Source organism: Agelaius tricolor, unplaced genomic scaffold, assembly GCF_023055355.1.
Source record: "Agelaius tricolor isolate 1412-34295 unplaced genomic scaffold, bAgeTri1.0.p SCAF_13, whole genome shotgun sequence".
In the NCBI taxonomy this organism is placed as follows: domain Eukaryota; kingdom Metazoa; phylum Chordata; class Aves; order Passeriformes; family Icteridae; genus Agelaius; species Agelaius tricolor.
Genome location: NW_027269273.1, coordinates 16,410,358 through 16,430,187, shown reverse-complemented (window position 1 = coordinate 16,430,187; position 19,830 = coordinate 16,410,358). Strand labels below are relative to the sequence as shown.

General features: G+C 37.8%; 1 protein-coding gene across 3 annotated transcripts in view; it reads left to right on the top strand.

Moving 5' to 3' along the window:
* VCL (vinculin) overlaps positions 1–19,830 on the top strand; it is a 56,187-nt gene that overhangs the window by 3,206 nt on the left and 33,151 nt on the right. For all 3 annotated transcript variants that reach the window (XR_011681054.1, XM_071438860.1, XM_071438859.1), the window contains exon 2: positions 15,603–15,673. Coding sequence is in view for 2 of the 3 variants with exons in the window: in XM_071438860.1 (XP_071294961.1) it covers positions 15,603–15,673 (71 nt within the window). In the remaining variant the exon portion in view is untranslated. The remainder of the gene's footprint in view (positions 1–15,602; positions 15,674–19,830) is intronic.

The window sequence follows — 19,830 nt, the reverse complement described above, 5'->3', positions numbered from 1 at the left end:
TTCTGTATTTTCTGTCATTAACGGCTATGCTGTATTTCAAGGTTTGCCTGAAGCCATCTTAAATTACATGCCTTTTTAATGTAAAGTTTGCACACTCAAGTGGACCTATCCTAGAGATACTGCCTTGTCAGGAACTAATTGTAAAGTAATCCTGGAGAATAGATAGTCCAAGTCATTGTTGAAGTTAATGAAATAACTAAATCTTTTACAAGTTAGTCATTGCTGTATTAAAATACCAAAGAAAGACTTGGTATTATGTTTCCAATATGTGACAGTTTGCTTCTACTGTATCTTGATTATTTTGGGAGTAGCTTTTGCACAATAAGTCTCAAATTGTTTTGAAGCATTTTGCTGAAATTTCTTAATTGTGGGGTGAAGTCCTTGTTGCCCGTGCAAAAATGTAAGGTGGAGGTAACATCAGAAGCTTTTTTGCATGGGAATCAACTTTGACTGGAGACAGGAATTTGAGGGAGAGGCTTCAGATACCACAGGACTATGAATGTACTAAATTGGTCCTTCTTTTAACTGAAAATCTTCATGTTTGTATTGGCTTATATTTGTAGTGGATGTGTGCCTCTTATGGGAAGGAAGGTTGGCATTTGGTATTTCTTTTATCTAAAAGATGTGACACTGTAAGCCAGCAGAAGTGGTGGGTAATAGTCAAGGCTGGCTAATAGGTATGGAATAATTTTGAGCTTGCTAAATATCCTATTAGTTTAGAGGAGAGTGAAATGAAATTTTGAGTTTTAGTCAAGATTAACCAGGGAAGAAATTAACCAAACTAGTCAAATTTCCCAGGGAGGAAATTAACCATGTGGTGATTTTCTAGTTGTTTCAGGCTTTTTTTTTTCCTCCTTATTGTTTGATTTTCTTGTTTTTCTTTTGTTTTGGTTTGTTTTTTTTTATACTTCACCAGACTTTTAGCCTATTTTAAAAATAGGGATTTTATCAAGAATGGCTGATGATAATGCAGGAATGGTGGACCAATCACACACATTATATATACGATTTTATTTCATGGAGGAGAAAAAAAAACTGCTACTTGGCAGTAGTGAATTTACAAGCATTTATGTTCAGACCAATGTTATATTATTGCCAAACAGAGAAAGCAAATTCTACCCTGATGTTGTAAGCTCCAGTGCTTTGTATGGCTCCTGGCATTCTGTCAGTACAGGCAGAGCCCGCTCTGGTCACTTCTCTCTGCTGTTTCAGACAGAGCTGCCTCAGAGCAGTGTTGCCGTTGCTCTGCCAAGTGCCAACAATACCATGGGTGAAGCTGCTGAGTTGGACAGATTGGGTTGTAATTCTCTGCATGAAAATTAAGGTAGTAGAAGGGACTTGGGAAGCACACAATTTAAAATATTGGAGCAGGCGCAGCAGCTCAAGGAGGTGTTGGCTTTTCAGAGTCTGGGCTGTTGAATGAGGTCAATGGCCTAAAAGACCTGCTTTGTCTGAGACCAGTTGCTTGAGATTTACCCTGTTTTCATGTCCTTCCTTTTCATAGAGCTTGGGGCATCTGAGCAAAGTGATAGTCCTATGAAATCTCATAATGGAAGATTTAAGACACTAATGGTAACAAGTAAAGTGACTGAGATCTTTCATAACAGAGATCTGCTCTGAAAAAACAGTGCTTGTCTATTTGAGGATGCAACTTCTGCCATTCCATCCTCTGTGTTGTCCTTTTTTATATGAGTCTGCTTCACAAGTGTCTATATGCTTCCAGTTTCTAATAGATTATTTTTTAATGGGGAAAAAAATGCTTTACTTGCTATTAAATTGCTGATGGCCACATTTCTTAAGAAGATGTTATTGTTGGATGCTGTGATATGACTTTATTTACTTACTGAGGTTTGGAGGCTTATGAAACACTACTGACACCTTTCTGTATCTCAGCTACTAACCATGACTAGCCAGGTCAGGCCTGACTAGGTCAGGCTAATCATCAGGAAGGCTCTCTTAAATTATAAATCTTCTGTCTCATAGTCAGAGTTTATCAGATGTTTCCTTTAAGTAGGTCTGGGCCAAGTACTATTTTAAAATGTAAATAAAAGCAGTCTAGAGTAAGATTAAGCTTGACTGGAGATTGTACTTCATGGGAACAAGACCCTGTACTGCTGGGTCAAAGTCATGTGTGTCAACAGTTTTTGTGACTTCCTAAAGTTGTGAGGTTGGTCTCCTTAACCTACCACCAGCTGAAGCCCACCCCATCTAGGCACAACTAAAAGTACCCAGATAGCTCTTAAAACAGATGGAATTAATACCAGTTCTTTGGCAGAGAAATAAAGTTTAAACTAAACAAAAGAGTTAACAGTGGGAGTGTTGCATTCACTGTAGCTATAGCAGCTGTCCTGTCTCAGCAGAGGAAGAAGCAGCTATCACCTGAAGCCACTGGCATGTTCTGCCTGCATCCAGGGCCTCTGACAGGTGAGAAGTTGCCTGGGGTTGTAGGGCCATTTGGAAAGGGCTATCCATCTTCCCTGGCCAGGCTGTAAATTGTCTACTGATACCTGCAAGCCACCAGCTTGGAAATTACCTGTTTAAATGAAATTGTGAAGAATGCAGCCTGCCTTGAAATCCTTGCCATGATTCCAGCAGCAAAAGTCAAATACACAGGTAACACCTGGAATGAGGAGAGTGTTGAGGAGAGTGGATGGTAAAACAGCTTTATCATCCTAAGTTTTCTTTTGGCATAGCTGACTTGCCCATAACTCAGGCTACAAAGACAGGAGTGAGCTGTTGTGAGCAGCTTAGTGTTTCTCTTTTTTGAGGGGAAAAATTAGCTTGCAATATGTTTATATATCTTGGAAAAGGATGGAGAAGAAAGGAAAAAGATAAGCTTTTTGCCTTGCAGAATTTCTACACGGCACAAAAGGTGACTCAAGGAGGTTGTGGTTTTTGCATTTTTCCTTGATGTTCGTAACTTGGATATGTATAGGATATGTATAGATGGGATATGTATAGATGGGATATGTATATGGGATATGTATAGATCTGTGCCTCCCTATTTCCAGTTTATTATGTTATGTTTTGAAGCTGAAAGAAATGGTCAAAAGAGCAGATAATCTGAACTCTACACAGCTCAAAATTAATGAGAGGTGAATGAACACTAGAATAAGCTTGAAGATCTCATGAGAGAATGTCTTTTCACTACAGCTTTCTAGGTCTTACCTGTGAGTAGTAGAAAACTGAGATTAGTGTTTTACAAATAATAATAATAATTTCCCTTTTTTTTTTTATTAGAACATCCTTCTTCAGTGCACAGCAATTTCTTCAGGGATCATTTACCATTCTGGGAACTGTGGCCATATGCTCTGAGAAAGTGGATAAACCCCATCAGGGTGTGTGTATGGGAGGAGCTAGGAGAAGAGTGATTAATCAGACAGAAAGCAACTTTGTAATAACAAAAGCACATAATAAACTTCTTTCTTGCTTTTATCTGTTAGGAATCATCTTTACATAAGTGATTAATTAGTTTCTGATTTGAATGGAATAATCTTTGTTCTGTTATTGTGTTTGGGTACTTAATTTATTCCAGTCTCCTCCATCAGCTTTAAAAGGAATCTTTTGTTCTCTCTTCCTTTAAATGTACATAGAGATTGTTAAATGTGTCCTCATATGCAGCTTGCTTTTTTGGCCATAAAAACTGAGACTATTATTGTGGCATGGATAGTCTTTAAGTGGCAGTTGGATTAAAAAGTTCCATATGCCAAGAATCTGGTGAATACCACTCCTGCTTTGAAAAACTCAGTAAATGCTTTTTTCTGCATAAGTCAAATACACCAGTGTGGGAAGAGTTAACCCATGTTAAGGACCAGTGTTTTTTAGCCATTTATTCTTCCTGATGTTCTGTAACTTTAGAGAGTGATGTAGTTTTGCTTTGTATTTTGAAACAAGAAGATACTTTTCTCCACATAGTGATATTGGACTGTGGATGTGGAATTCCTTTTAGAGGTTAATAAAAAATTAACCAAACAAAACATGGGTCAGAAATATGTACCTTCAGAACACAGACTAATTTACAAGTATTGCAATATAATATTTTTTTTCTTTTAGTGGCACTAATTATATTCTATCACTTGCTCATTCAAATGCTGACAAGCAGTTCTTGATACAGAACTTCACTGCAGCCACAGTTCTTAATTTTTGCAAACTGATAGCCTTCCTGACATTTATCTTTAAACACAGCCATAGCAGTATTGTTGTTATTGATTTTGAACATGAAGTGTCTTTTTTTGGTAACTGTATAGTTGTTAAATTTTATCCACTACGTTAATTGTAATATTTAGATGTATAATTTCTTCCTTAATTTTTATGACAAGAGGTGAGAGAGAATTAACTCTTAATATTGTCCTGTACTTGGAGTCTAGAGTAACAACTTGCATTGAACCATCTGGAAATAGACCAGATGAATGAATATTGCAGCTACCTTTATTTCTGAAGATGCTTGGTGGGTACAAGATGACTTGCTGCATGGGCAGATGAAATGATCAAATGAAGGCTGGATCTTCTTTTCAGTTACAGATATTTCACCTATAAGGATTTCTTCAAACACGAACTGAGCATCCCAGCAGCTCAAAACTGAGCTGGGAGGGGGGAGAATGGGGGCATGACCCTACATGCACAGTGCTTGGAAGTGGGTCTAGTTTGTCCCTGGAGTAAATCAGGCCCTAGTGTTTCTGTGGGGATATGAATAACTGACTAGAATCAATAGAGGGCACAAACCTTTCCTTTGCTTTCTTTGCCTAATAATTCAAGTGTACTGAGGTATAACTTGTACTTGTCCATATCCTGAGACTAGAACCAAACATTTGTGTCAAAATATATTGAACAACTCACTTTGTAACATATCTTCTATTCAGGAGTCAGTGTTGTTCTGATGCTTCAGGAGAGCTTTTTACAACATGAATAATGAACAATGGATAACAATAGTAGCTAATGAAGGGGGACAAAAGCAAAAAACCAAAAACCTCTTCATTATCAAAGCCATTCCAGAGTTTCTGAAACTGTCAGCTTGCTGACTTTTAGGGTTAGATTTCATCATCATCAACTTTGTCTCACTGAAAAAACAAGTGTTGGAACAGTTTCCTAGTATTCTGACTTCATGGGTAGGGTAGGAAACTGATGATTCATGTTGGGTTTCTCCAGTGAAGAATGGAGAAAGAAACAAGCTGTTTCTGTTGGTGTTGGCCTAGGATACTTATGAAGAGACCTATTGTAATAATGTTGCATTGCATTTTAAATCAATGGTTACACCCACAGAATAGCAAATGTAAATTTTCCTTGTGCCAAACTCTGATTATTTTAGGACCTGAGGTTGCTGAAGGCAGATAGTCTCAGAAAAGACAGAGGTAAGTAAATTTTTGAGTACATAATTTTTTGTGGTGTGGTCAGACATCCACACCTATCCCATAGTGGGCCCATATTTTACCTAGTCCTTATTTTGCTGCTGTGTTTACACAAGCATTTTTTGTTTTTCATGCCCCTCACTAGGTTCAGCTCTAGATACACTTTGGGCTGGACCCCATCCCTGTGTGGTCAGCTCTCTGCTCCTCCAGCCGGAGCACTGTTCATTCAGGCAGGCCTCCTGCCACTTGGGCTTGTCTTCCTGCTCATCAGGATGAACCAGCTCTCCAGAATTTCTCTTTCTAGGACTGTATTCTATGTGATTTCTCCAGTTAGGTCCCTGAAGAGGCTAAAGTTGGTTCTGAAGCTCAAGTTCTGATTTGTCTAGTTTTTTCCTTTCAGGATTCTTAATTCCACCATTTAATGGTTACTCCACCTGTCATTGGCATTCCCAATCAATTCTTTCCTGTTTCTAACAGCAAAGCACTTCTGCCTTCAGCTCCTCAGTCTGTGTCTACCAGTGAAAGATAATTAGAGCTTATAGTCTGTGAGAGGAAAAGTATAGGCAAGCAGTTTTCATACTAAACTGAGTGTTTGGGATGGCTTAAGAAGGTTTCATTTCAGCAAGTATCATGCTTAATCTTTGACCTAAGATACATATGGTACATAAATAAAATGGTGAATAGCAGAGCTGAGAAAGTACTGCTTTGGTGAACTTGACAAGCTTTATGTTCAGATATCTTTGTGTATGCAGCTTAAAATGTTTGGGTATGTTGCAGCTGTTCTGGTCTCATTGCTCAATGTTTAACATGTGTTTGTGGGAATAGTAAAATACAATGGTATTCAATTTGAACTTCATTTTAGTAGCTGAACCTTAGAATGAGCTAGAACACAAGCCTGCCCCTCCTTAAATGCTGAAAAGCATGCAAGAAAAGAGCTATGGCCATTAATTTCATAAATGAGTATAGTCACAGAAGTGCTGTAGTAGCAGTATGAGAAATGGTTGTGTGTTCTCACCCCTGAAGAGATGAGAGGCACTCTGGTCACCTTAGTTAAGCCATTGTGTCATGGGAAACTAATGAATGTTCTCAGCCTTTCTTTTTGAATGGGTGCATCAAAATGGAAGCTTATTAAAGGCTGAGCCAGGAAAGTCCATATCAAATATCAACTTCTTGCCCATTCTCATCTTTCATCTATTTGCCAGGTATCAGCTCTTCAGTGTCAGAAGTCTGACTCTTCCTGTCAAGCAGGGGAGCTGTTAGAAGCTGTCATCTAGAACTTATTTCAGCTGGGTTGCTGCTTCTCCTGGCTTCCAAACTTTTCCTGAATTTTCAAGAGGCTGCACATTGCAACTGTTTTAGAGGAGGGAAGCATTAATAAAGCTTCCTTCTTTTATGCAGGTTTTGTTTTGTTCACCCGTACAAATACTTGCCAGAAGGAGCAGAAACTGACTTTGACTAGACTGATAGTCAGTACATGTGAGACACAGATATGTTGTGAGCTGTGAGCATTTTGGGGTGGATTTGGTTCCTGGTGACCACAAGCTTCCAGTTAGAACAAATGGACTTGTTATAAATGTGTATGATACCTGTCTGTTCATGGGCAAGGAATGGTTAAGCTCTTCAGTGCAAAATGGGATGTAGTAATACATAACTGAGTGAAAAACCTTGTAAGTTGCTAACAGACATTCATGTAGTTGATTAGAGGAGGTTTTTAATTCTGAGCTATGTGATGCACTGAATATTTATCTAAAGAGTTATCACTAGAAAAAAATGGATGCATCAAGCACCCGGATGCAAGTTACTGGAAGTTTAACTTGTTTTGGTGTGCCTGTTTGTTATTGAAATCCTAGGGGTTTTTGTAACTTTGGTCAAGATAAATCACAAAAGGTGCTTCACATTTCAGCCTCTGAGTGTGTATACAGGTGTCTGTTTGCCCTTCAGCTAAGTCTTCAAAAGCTTCTGGTTTTACACTTTAAAAGAAGTTTTTTTCCAAGTATTGCTTTTTCAAATTACTGCATAACCCTTACAGGTTTTTAGGTGAGCTAACAAATTAAACTGACTAGTGTTTGGACTACAGTAATAATCACTTTCATGAGCATAGCTGTCTTTGCAGCTTTTGCAGCACAATAGTTGTGCTGAATAACAGAAACAAATAAATGGGGTCTCTCTGGAACTAGGCAGTAGTAGCAAGAAGGTCACTATTTATTTAGCTTGCTCTAAATACAATACAATGACAAAAAATGGATTGTGATGGCCTAGTAGTTGCCAAACCACTGGCTTAACTGTAGCAAGTGACGTGGTCTTTGAGTCTTTGCCACACCTATAAAATGCTCCCTTTTCCTCAAGAAAGTCAAAGCATGGTAAACAGGAACCTCAGTAAATTTTAGGTAGGTTTCACTTCAGTTTTTCTCTGAGTAAAAAAAACCATAATAGCATGGCATTTCTTTAATTTCTCTTTAATGTAACTAGATACTGTTGTAGCTAATTAGAAGACTTCATTTAAAATGTGAGCAATAATTTACACCATGAACTCTGTACACTAGAAATAGCTGTTAGACAAGTAAAGTGAGACTTATAAAAGACAAATTATCCAGTGTGCTGCAGAAGGTGGATAATTGCTATAGAACTCTGTGTAGCATGTATCATGCTGGTCAAGATACATTTGGTGTTGCAGAGCTTATGACAAAAGATTTAATGCTGTGAATTTCTGTTGCTTGAGTCATATATTAGTGAGCATGTGAAGATATTTTCAATATATTAAAGACATAGTGAAAAATATTACTTTATCAATAAAGGAATTCTAGATCAGTGTTTTTTTTTCTTATTCTGTTTTCCTGCAGGGAACCATTTCTGCCATGAACTTAGAGGAAAAAAAAATCTGTTCTCTGGAACCACTGATCCTCTAGGACAGAGCTGATAAGGGAAGTGGTACCACTCTTTCTGTGCAAGAGGGAAAATCAGTGTTGAATAGTCTGGCTTTCAGAAGTCAGTACAAGCATAACAACTGGATGATCCTAAAATTCAGGGCCTGGTAGCCATCCTACATTATCAGCTGTGACATTTTTAAATGTCTCATTTAGGTAGCAATACCTGTCAAATCAGCAGTGTTTTCAAAAAGTAAAATGGGTTATAAAAGGTAACAACAGATTTTGTAGTTAATTAAATGGCAAAGGGAAATTAGGCACTTCTATTGGATATCTGCCTTGTAGCTGACACAGTCAGTTACTACATCAGTAATTTTCAGATGCAGGACAGTAGAGAAAGAAACTGCAGTATTGTTCTACATTTGAAAGTTACTCAATAAGTAATAGAAAACACATTTTGTCTTTGCTTTTTTTTAGCTTCTTGAATATCTGTGCCAGCATGTGGGTAAGTGGAAAACTAACTTATGTTGTGATCTGTGAACAATAATAAGTTAGTTTGTCCTTCTGATGAAGGAAAAAACAAACTGGGTGGACTCAGTTATTTTCTATGTGTAGCTATAACTTGGGTTGGTTTAGAGATGCTGCAGTACATATTTATCTGTATCAGAATCACAGTTTCTTATAGGCAACCCTGCTGTATCTGGAGCCAAATCTGCCTTCATTTGATATGATCTGCACACTTCTTATGATGACACTTCTTACTATTACTCTCTTGCCAACAGGGCCAAAAAGCTTTAAGATTAGTAAACTTTCTGGATGCTTCTACTTGACTTAACACTTGAAATGCTGGGAGGACAGGATACATCTGAGTTTCTGGGGCATGATGGAGTTCCTCATCCACCAAATCCTCTGCAGCATGCAGATATTAGCACATTGTCAAAGATGGTGTAAATCTACCAACAGAATCATGGTGTTTGGTTTCTTGTTTTTCAGACAAGCATCTGAATAATGAGAAAACATGATTTTGGAGCTAAGTTATCTTTTAGTACAGTCCTAATATGTGTATACACATGCAGCAGGATTTGTGTTAAGAGGTGCTCTGAAATTCTTTATCACAGATGTGAGTACATGGAAATGAGCTGGAAGAGCTTTTGGAGTCTGCAATGCTGTTTGGTATGTGGTGTTGTCTTTAGATTTTCTTGTAAAGGTAGCTGTTAGCAGCTCTCAATCTAATTTCTAGACTACAGTTGCTGTATCTTATTTTTCCTGGTGAGTTTTGTAAATGCCCAAGGGTTAGAGGTTACTTACATGAGTTATGTTATTTGGCTGAAATAGTTATAATGTCCTAAAGTAATTTTAATTTGAAGTATTGGTTTGGAAAAAGAAACTCTTCTTTTCATGAAAGAATTAATTTCCAAATTATAATAGTTCTGTTAAAAATATCACATAATCAGTATGTGTTTACTTAACTTCTGTGAAGTTAATCCTGTAATTTGCCAAACCATCCGGGCCTCAGCTCTGTACTGGTAACAGAGTTAGTAGGTACTAGCAGCATGAAGAAGTTTTTTGGTATCCAAATGATGTTGCTCTCTGTTTTCCATATGCTTCTTGTTTCATAGTTCTGTATTTTAAGTGGACAGCAGGATTTCCTTAGCCTTAAGCCAGTTAAATTTTTCTTTTACCATCAGTGCAGACAGGTAAGTCAGTTTGCTGCTGCTGGGGACCAGATGGCTGGTGTGTTCTAATTTGCTTGCCAGATGACTTTGGAATTGTACCCTGCTATGGGTGGAATGCAGTCTGCAGGGCAATCATGAGAAAACCAGGAGCAAGGACACAGCTTCCATGCTGGCTGAAAGGACAGGGGATAGGCTCTGATTCACCAGTCTCCTTAGCACTGGGCCTGGCTTCAAGCCAGACTTGGGACTGGCTCACTGCTGGGATATGTGCAGTGTTCATTTGGTGTAAACTAAAGGCAGGAGGAGAATTCAGCTGCACATTTCTTTGGACTTCTTTCCATCTCTAATGATATAGGCCTGTTCACCTACAGAGAAGTAGAAAACTCTAAAGTTTCTTAAAGCAGTGGTAAATTCACTAATTGCAATTGACATATCAATCCAATTTATAATTCAAAGCAAGATGAGCGGAATGATGAAGAGATTGGAAATTTGCTTTTTTTAAAGGCTTCTGAGAGCCTTTGAAGGAAAAACAAAAGTTTGTGTCGAAAAAAAATAGTTGTAGCTTAAGACTCACTTTTTCAGTTGTATTAAATGAGAAGGATGAGATTGTGAGGAGTGACCTGTAAACCTGTTCACTTTGATTTTTCTAAAAACTTTACCATTGCTTGACTTTTCTGTTCGGAGTTTGTAAAAGTCCTGTCTTTACTGGAAGCTGGTTGTATATGATAATTTTTGAGTGACTTGTAAATTCAGATAAGATAGGTAATTTTGTGATACACCCCAAAGCTGTTTGACTTGTGTCTGACAAAGTTTGGTGCTATGCTGCTATGCCAGGATGTACACAACCCTGTTTTGACTGATTTACCACATGGATTATGGCAGCTAGGGGTTAGGGCATGATAAACATTGACTCCAACACCTGTATTTCTAAAAGAGCTGAGATAGAAGGAATACCAACAACTGGATCTTCTTGACAGTGTACGTAATGCCAGTGGGGGTTGCAATCAAAATCCTGTGACTGATAAGAGCAAAGGTAAACAGCCAAGTCCTGTTTTGATTCTCTTTCCTGCCAGAGCTTCTTCCAAAAAACTTTCAGTGTAATTGGGCTCTGATGACTGGTTTCACAAAAGGAAAACTGAACAATTGCAAAGTACTTACTGAGCCCTTGCCACTTCTGAAGTTACTGAGACAAGCTGGTCTCTGAATCAGTGTGTGATAAAGGGCCTCCTTTCTAGGCCTTCAGTGGACAAGCCTTGTACAAGGAATGAACTCTGAAAGGTATAGGATTCACAATTGGATATCATAAATTTCAGTCATCATTTTCCTTATGTTGTCTTGTGTGAGTAAGACCCCTCAATATGGAACCTGAATTGAAAATTCTGTCATGAGGATTTATTTCTCTCTGCCCACATTTTATTTTTTCAGTCCAGACTGAAATATATTTCATCTATGCCAGCAAGGAGTTAGAATAAATTTGGTGTGACTTTGGCTTGCTTCTAGCTCAACTTGATTCTTTGTTCCTAGTCATGATATCTAGGTTAGTTTTAATTGAAGATGCAGGATGTGTGGAAAGTACTGGTTAATTCAATTCTGAGATGGATTATAGATGTGGCTGTGCAATGTAGGGACGGTTGTAACTGTAGAATTAAAGCAAATACTTAATTTTATTTTTTCAGGATAGACATCTAAAGAAATTTGTGAAGAAGTTGCAGGGAACTTGATAGGACTGAACTGGTGAACAAAAATTTTTTTATTTGAGATTTAATGCTCCTACTATTGTCACAGTCCTTTCTGAAAGCAAGACTTGGACTAATGCATAAACCAGGGAGTGGATTTTTGAGTTGTCCTCTGATAAAGCTGCTTTTACAGCATACAGACTTAGATCCCTTTGTGTGGCACTTGGGTTTGTCAAGCAAAACTCATACTGCAGCTTATTTCTTGGAGGAGCCATGGGGGTAACAGCCAGGGCTGTTCTGTGTTCACTGGGTGATGGTGAAGGAATATTTTAAGGCTCCTTGCTAAAATGACAGATGTTTTAAATTAAGCTTCTGGAACATTGCAAGAACTAATTCTTCTAAGGTCATCTTCCCTTTTAACAGAGGAAATCATATAAGCTGTGAGGAAAATGTCTCTTGCAGCATTTGGCAAATTGTCAAACTAGTATTGTCAACAGAGGCATTCAGAGGAATCTTTGTTTAAAAAGTAAATAAAATTACCCTTAAACAATAAACTTTGGACTCCCATCTTAATTATTTTTGTGGTTTATTTGATGTGATATGTGCAGTTTTTACTTTCAAACTGCACAAGTAAAAAGGGCTGGATATTACTGGGTGCTTGTCTGCTTAAACAAACTCTCATAGAATTACAGAAGATGAAGTTATTTCTCCTTCTCACTGAGCAGCTGTTGTTTGCTATGTCTAGCAGGCTAAGAAAGTTGGGCAAGGGACCTTGTCTTATTTTTCCTGCAGTAGAAGCAGAAATGACAAAAAACTGCTCATAAGGAAGAAACTTGGCCAGAAAACCTTTTCTTTCTTTTCCATGAAGAAAATTCTCCACATCAGAAAGCCTAAAGCATGCTGGGTTTGTACTGATCAGTGGCAAATAGGACTTGCAGGAGACTGGCAAACAAGGTTAAAAGCAGGAGCAGGAAATCACAATCTCTTCCTCCTGCTTATAGCTACATTCCTAGAAAGTTTTTCAGTGGCCATATATATATATGCCCTTTGACCTTTGTGTGTCCCATTTCCTTTAAATTTCTTGACTTGTCTGCCTCTTGTTCCCTGCTTTTTGAGCCGGGAGCAAGAAGGAAAGTAGCTCACTCTTTATTCATCTGATTTGTCTGTGATCTCCAAATTGCAGAGTTGGGAAATGAGTATGGGGTAGAAGTTGTAACAAGGAAACTGTCTTGGTCAGGTTTGCTTGAGAGTTCCCCTTACTCTGTAATGTGCAGTGTTGAAATTATGGTTATTTTAGTGTGTTAGTCAGGGCAGTTTCTTTGGAACCATGACTAAGTGCCACTCCAACACTGTAATAGCAGAAGCTTCTTTATCTGTCTGTCACTTCCCAGTAAGTTAAGGAAAGATCATCTTAGGAGGTAAGAATATCCAAAACCCAAGCAGGAATCATGTGTACTGTTGGCTAGAAATAAAATGTGTTTCTCAGATGATTGTTTTATATTAGCATGAAGCTGGACAAGCTACCTGCCTGAAATAAGGAATGTAGATACTACATCTTCAAGGAGAAAAAAAATCCTCATTTTGTTGGTATTGGACTGTGAGGAGGGTATTTGTTAACCTTGTGTTACACTGCAATGTGTCCAAAACTTGCTTAGGCCATGTAAAGTTCAATCTGAAAAAAAACAGGATCTTGTGAAAACTAAGTAGGAAACAAAGCAACAGAAACCTCTAACCACAAAGCTAGAATGGCAAACCCACTAAACTTTTTTGAGGATGTATATTTTCACTCATTAATATGTCTTTATGTTTTGAGACTTTTCCTGTGAAGTGTTATGTGGGGTGCATTTGTTTTTTACATGCCATTTCTATACCTTGGCAACAACTGCAAAGAGCAGTTAATGGAAAGGTTAGCAAACAAGGTTTTCTATTTAAACAAGTTCAGGAGTACATTCTATGTTGGTGCTTAAAACAAGGTTGAAAGTCCTTTTTACTAGAAAGGTAGTGGATATTTTTAATTGATGCATCATTGAAACTCCTTGAAATCTTGTGTGCCTTCTGTGGTATACAGTGCTGAGGATATGGATGGACTTGGAAGAGAAATGTCACTGGAGTTTAGGACAGTTTTTTTGAGGACAAAAATCTCCACAGAAAACCCCCAAACAACAGAAGAGGAGTTGACTTTTATCCTATATGTTACTTCTATTTGAAGATTAAAGATGGCTATATAGCTACTTTGCTAGCTATAGCAGAAAAGTCTATATATATACATATATATATATATATATGCATCTCTAGACATATAAAGTAGATATACATCTGCCTATAAGTAGTTGATATGCTTCTTTGATTCCTGAACCTAGATCCAGCCTTTTATAGAAGAGACTTGTCCTTTCTAGATTGAGTGATTAAATGCTTTTTGTATGGTCTAATATACCTGGCCAATATAAAATAACAGTTGCTAAAATGACTGTCAACTTGAAGTGCCCCCCACACTGTTTTATTTTTTTGCATTCTTTAAAGTTATACTTTTTCCAGTATACTCAACTGAATGCAGGTTGGTACAGCTGCAGGAAAATAAATCTTGAAGGCATGGTTCTTGTAAGTACAGTATTGTTCTTCATTTTCACCTGGTGAGAATCTTCGGTCTAACAACGTGTAATCCAGAGATTACTGAGTTACTGAGAACTACTCAATTTTTTGTGTTATCATGTTCATGCACTTATCCATGCAAGCTTGTGGGAAATATAAAGGATGTGTTTCCTGGGTGCAATGGAAATAAGTAGAACAAAGCAGGCATACTCTCTGGTGGGCCATGAGATACATTTAGAATCATGCTCTTGAGGCATTGCCATGAAGTTCAGTAGCCAAAGCAACACTGCAGTGCTGTGCACCAGGACAGTGCATGACTGTTTGTAAACCTGCTGTGAACACAAGAGACAGAAATCTACCATAGAATTCAAGATCTTAAAGTTTTTTTGCGCTTTCATTACTTTTAAATATCCGTGTGACTAATTGTGATTGTAGTACTAATAGATGAAAAAAAAAAAAAGCAGGCTAGGCTCAATGTCTTTGAAGCAAATAAAATACTAGGCCAATGGACTTCTGTGAAGTTCCTCTGAAAAGGAGCAGACCAGGGAGAGAGTTTTTGGCAAGCAGCAAAAATTTGCAAGGAAACAAAGAACCTTCCAGTGGTTCTGGAAGGCTGTACAGCATTGGAATTGGCAAGTGCTGTGCATACTGACACACTGCATCTTCTGTCCAAAGCCAGTGAATCTTTAAGCACCAGCTGATCAGGGATTTTCAGGGCTATCTTGTCTAGCTTGAGCAGGTCTGGCAGCTCTTAACACAAAGTGGTGTCTGATTTAAAGACCTTCTGCTTTGTGATGCCTTTCTGAATAGCTTATTCAGCTGGAAAATACAGCGAACAAAGGAGCTGGAAATATTTTGTCAAGTTGGTGATCTCACAGTTCAGAGAGTCAGCTACCAATTATAAAGACTTCTATTGTGTAACACAAGAGCTAGTGTATAGAAAGCTCCAGATCTTACTCTCTTTCTTTATTGGCTTCTGCATAATTATTTTTTCCCTAAAGGATGGTGTGGATGTGGGGTGCATTCTCAGTAATTAACTACATTTTTCTAATAGACTAAGTTGCCAGCAAAAGGGGGGTAAATTTTTTTATCTTTGAATTTGATTTCTGACTTGTGGAGATCAGGACAGAGGGAAACCTTTGTGATTAAATTTTTACAACTAAGTGCAGGAAAAAAACAGTATTGTTTCTGTGGAGAGTGGGAAGAGGGAGAAGTGTCTTGGTGTGTCCTCGTTTGATTTAGTAGAGATGTTGATAGGAAACAACTTAGGATTTCTGAAGCATTAAGTTGACCACAGTATATAGTGATCTCAAAAGTAAACACAGCAACAGGAACCTGGTGAAAGGAGCTGTCATTAGTACAAAGTGCCTTTTTTTTTTATTTCACTATTTGCTTTTATCTGGCCTTGACATTGAAATTTTGATTTTTAAGTATGTCTGTTTTCTTCTGCAGGTTGGAAAAGAGACTGTGCAGACAACAGAAGACCAGATCTTGAAAAGGGATATGCCACCAGCATTTATCAAGTAAACTAATTTTATTTTAAATCTTGTATTGTGTGTACAGGAAACCTGTTCTAATGTCAGGAACAACCTCTTTGGCAGTAGGGATTTGTCTTGTTACATTCTGTATATATAAGTCCATATATATGGTATTTCTTCCTTTAAAAATAGTTACAAAAATTAATAAGGGTAACAATGGTACTTAGCTGTGTGCTCCTGTAGGTTTGCCTAAAGTGTCAGAGACAATGTGGTATCTCAGTCTTTTTCTGTTTATTTGGCTGATGGGAAAATGTGAATTTGCCAGTATAGGCAGCTGATAGCATAACTGCCTGGAAATCTAAGACATTTGAAGAGCTTACTTACTGCAGACAGTGTAGTAGACAGTCCCCTTACAGCAGACATTCTTAATTCCATGTCTTGGTGTAAAGGACAACTGACTTTCTCCTTCTGTTGCCTTAAGCCTTAAAAATGATCCATCACACCTTGTTGTGGAATTTCCAAGCTGCTTATTGCCACCTGACAGACCTCTATTGAAGTAACTTTTTTCTACTACCTATAGGAACCTCTTTGTTAGCATTGTCCAGTGTATACAGAATTTCTGAGTATTTTACTGTTATTTCCAAACACCAAACAGGCAGATAGTCAAAACAAGAAAGCATTGAGACAACTGGGAAAATAATAAAAGGGAGAAGGGAGGTGATGTCTAAGGAGATACTTTATGGTAGGCAGTGAATAAGGATTTAGTTTATTGCATTGTAGGGTGACAAAATGAATTATTAAAATAATGCTTAGGACCAGGTGGTATTAGCATATGAGTTCAAGAATGAAATAGCTGAATTATTAGTGAAGTAGTCTGTCACTTGAGACCACCAGTATGTCTATCAAAGTGATGCTACAGCCTGAGAAACTTCTAGGGAAATCCGGGGAACAGGAGATGTATAGGTCTGGTGTACTTTTGGAATAAATTATTGGAAAATCTGTATTAGAGAACAGAGAGACCTCACCTATATATAGTGTGCTTTGTGTGAATTGACAGTTTCTGTGGAGGGAAATTCTGCCTTATAAATCTATTGGTGTTCTTAGAAATATTGCCAACAGGGGAAAGGGTAGTCCAGCTAATACAGTACACACTGATTTCCAAACTTGGCAGGTGAAGGTGAAGGCTTTTAAGAAGGTGAAGTAGCTGCAGGGTAGTTAGAAAAAATTTTGTATGAGAAGGGAAATTGAAAGTGGAAGAAAAGATTATATGGTTAACCCTGACAATGGCAGAAGAAAATCAGTAGAACTGTGGAGCTCTTGGTTGGGATTGTGTTTTTCACCATGTTAATAAGTGTTCTGGAGACCAGGCTGATTTGGGAGGCAAAAGTCCTTAGTGAAAAGTACAAGTCTTATGCAGGCCAGAGAGGTTAATGGATGACTCTGGGAAATTACAGTACCTTATTAATTGAAGTGACTTGATGTTAAGTGTGGATTAAATTACTTCTAAATATCTGAAATTATGCATGCTTGGGAGAGCAGCAGGTCTGGTGGCAGATAGGATGATTGAACTGACCATTACCAATAGTGAGCAAAGACTGGTGAGAGCATCCTTACCTATTCATAATGTAAAAGTAAACATTATGTTTCTCATCAAAGAATGAGAGATAAAAATGTCACAATATAGCTTTATTCTGCAGCTTGAATACTGCATGTCCTGGTAGTCACACAAGATTCAAAAGGTTGTAGTAGGACTGGAAAAGCTCATAGAAGGGCTTGGAGAACAAAGGCATAGAATTATTCTCTATAATGCAAAGCTGAACAGACTGAAAGTGGGAAAAGTGACAGAGGGGATTGAGGCCCTGACAATGTCTAAGGAAGGAGGAGTTGCATGGAGAGGGTAAAAACTTGTGTTTTTCCTGTGCAGAACTTAATGGGGGAATTGCTTTAAGCTAGCAGTTTGTAAGCCAACAGTAGAGAGAGATTCTTTGTACAGCTAGTTGTGTACTGTGAAAACTCTTCATGTGGGTTTGGAGGTTAATAGCTAAGGACTTAGAGGGATCCATTCTGGGTCAAATACACAAACTGCAGGAAGTCCCAGGAACTGAAAATAGTTGAAGGATGGGAGAGTGCTTAGAGGAAGCATGATAAATGCTTATCCTGCTTTTAACCTTCCTTAGGCTTTTACTTGCAGCTTCTATTGGAGACAGGATGCTGAGCTAAATGGGCCTTTGATACAATCCACTGCAGTATTTATCATGCTGTGTGCCTGGTGTGTGATCTTGTGTGGCTGTAGGGGGGTTTGAGTTTTTGAGGGGAGTGTTTATTTCATGAAATGAGATCAAAGTGTTTTTCTAACTCCTTGAGTGATTGTATGCAAACATGTAATTTTTATTGTGCTCATTTTCTGGGATATGTGGAATTTTTAGTTTATTTCCAGCTTCTTCTTCACCTAGATGAGTAAAGGATTAAGGAAAAGAGATTTTTCAAATTGCTATACTGTATTAAGCCTTTGATCAAAATGTAGCAAATTGTGCATGACTTGAATAATTAAATTACTGTAGAAATGTGACACAAGTACTGCTGAATGGTGCCAGTTTATGCTGGCTGCAAGAACTTTTTCTGCAGCAATTCATGACTGCATGAGCTGTGATACAATGTAAAATGGGAACCAAAGGTATCTGTCAGAGTAAGGACACCCACTCTACAGAGTACTTACAGTCCTAGATGCAGTAACATGAGTTAGGAATTGGCAATGGATTTTATGAATGATACCATGTTCCATTTGTGGGTTTTTGTTAATCTAGAGTTTATATCAAAAGGAATTAGTAGAAGTTAACAGTTTCTTGTTAACATGGGGAGTATATTGTCCTGGGTATCTTGGTTGTGGGGGACCAATCATAGTCACAGGTGAGGTACAAAGGGAGCCTTATCTTCTACTGCTGTAAAGGACAGAATTTAGATGTAAGAATTGAGACAGATGAGAGTCTTTTTTTTTGGTTTTGTTTTCCTGAGAGGGAGTTTTTATTTCTGAAGCATTAGTTCAGGAATTGGCATTCCTTTTTAAGGGAGTGCTCTGGCAGAGTTTGTACTGGTGCATGGATGATGGGTAAGAAGCAGTACACATGTGCTAGCACTGCATTCCCTGTTTGTATTTCCTCCATTTAAAGGGATCACCAGTCCTGGAGGATGGAGAGGTGTGTTTATTATTTTGAAAGACTTGATACAGGCATAGAAGGCTCATAATAAATATATATTATGGTAATCTGTAAAGCTTTTCAGTAGGAGTGTGATTGAGCAGCAAAATAACTTGCTGGCTGCTGAAAAGCTACCATGCATCCCTTCACTTGCTACAGACATAAACCACATTGGAACTGTTGACTTAGAGCTAAAAAATGCTGAGTTCTTTATCTTAATTGTCTTAATCACCAGGGAGTATAACTAATGCATATAATTTACATCAGATGTTTTGCAATGTGTTCCTATTACTTGTTAAGCTTCTCTTGTAGAGAAGTGAAGAACTGCAGTCTCTAGGCAAAGAATAGGGTTACACTATTTGTTTACACTGAGAATAAAAATTTGTTTAACTTTCATGCCCATTTAACAAATCAAGCAATAATGCTATTCTATGTTAATGTTATTTTGGTAGCCGAGCTGTAGCTGCACTGCTGGTGTCTGTATTAACAAATTATTGTTAACATAAAAGATTTGCTTTTTACTTTATATTTCTAGAACTGCAAGTAATCTAAACTGTAGTGGTTAAACTGGAAAACAAACTCAGGGAAAAGCAGAGGTCAATCCTGAAACCTAAAAACTAGAATGATAGTTTAGCATAAGCTACTTTTTTCCCCTCATGTTTTGTAAGGAATACATTTAACAGTGATTAAGTAGATTGGCTACCCAAAGTTGTATGGTTAGAAATATTGTGACCAGTGTCTTCCCCACAAAGAATTTGGCTGCTGTTAAGATAGCTTTATTGTAATTATGCCTCAAAAATAAGTATACATTTTTATTAAAATACGCTGTTGGGTTTTCAAGTTGCAATGTAATACAGAGATTAGAAATTTCACCATAGCAATAAACTTCTATTTGAAACTTCTGAACATGGTTGATTGTTGTGATAGAACAAGTGGTTCATTGCATTTTTAGGGGCTTTGGTCATATGTGTTGTTTTGGTTGGTTGGTTTTTTCATGGAAGTAAATGA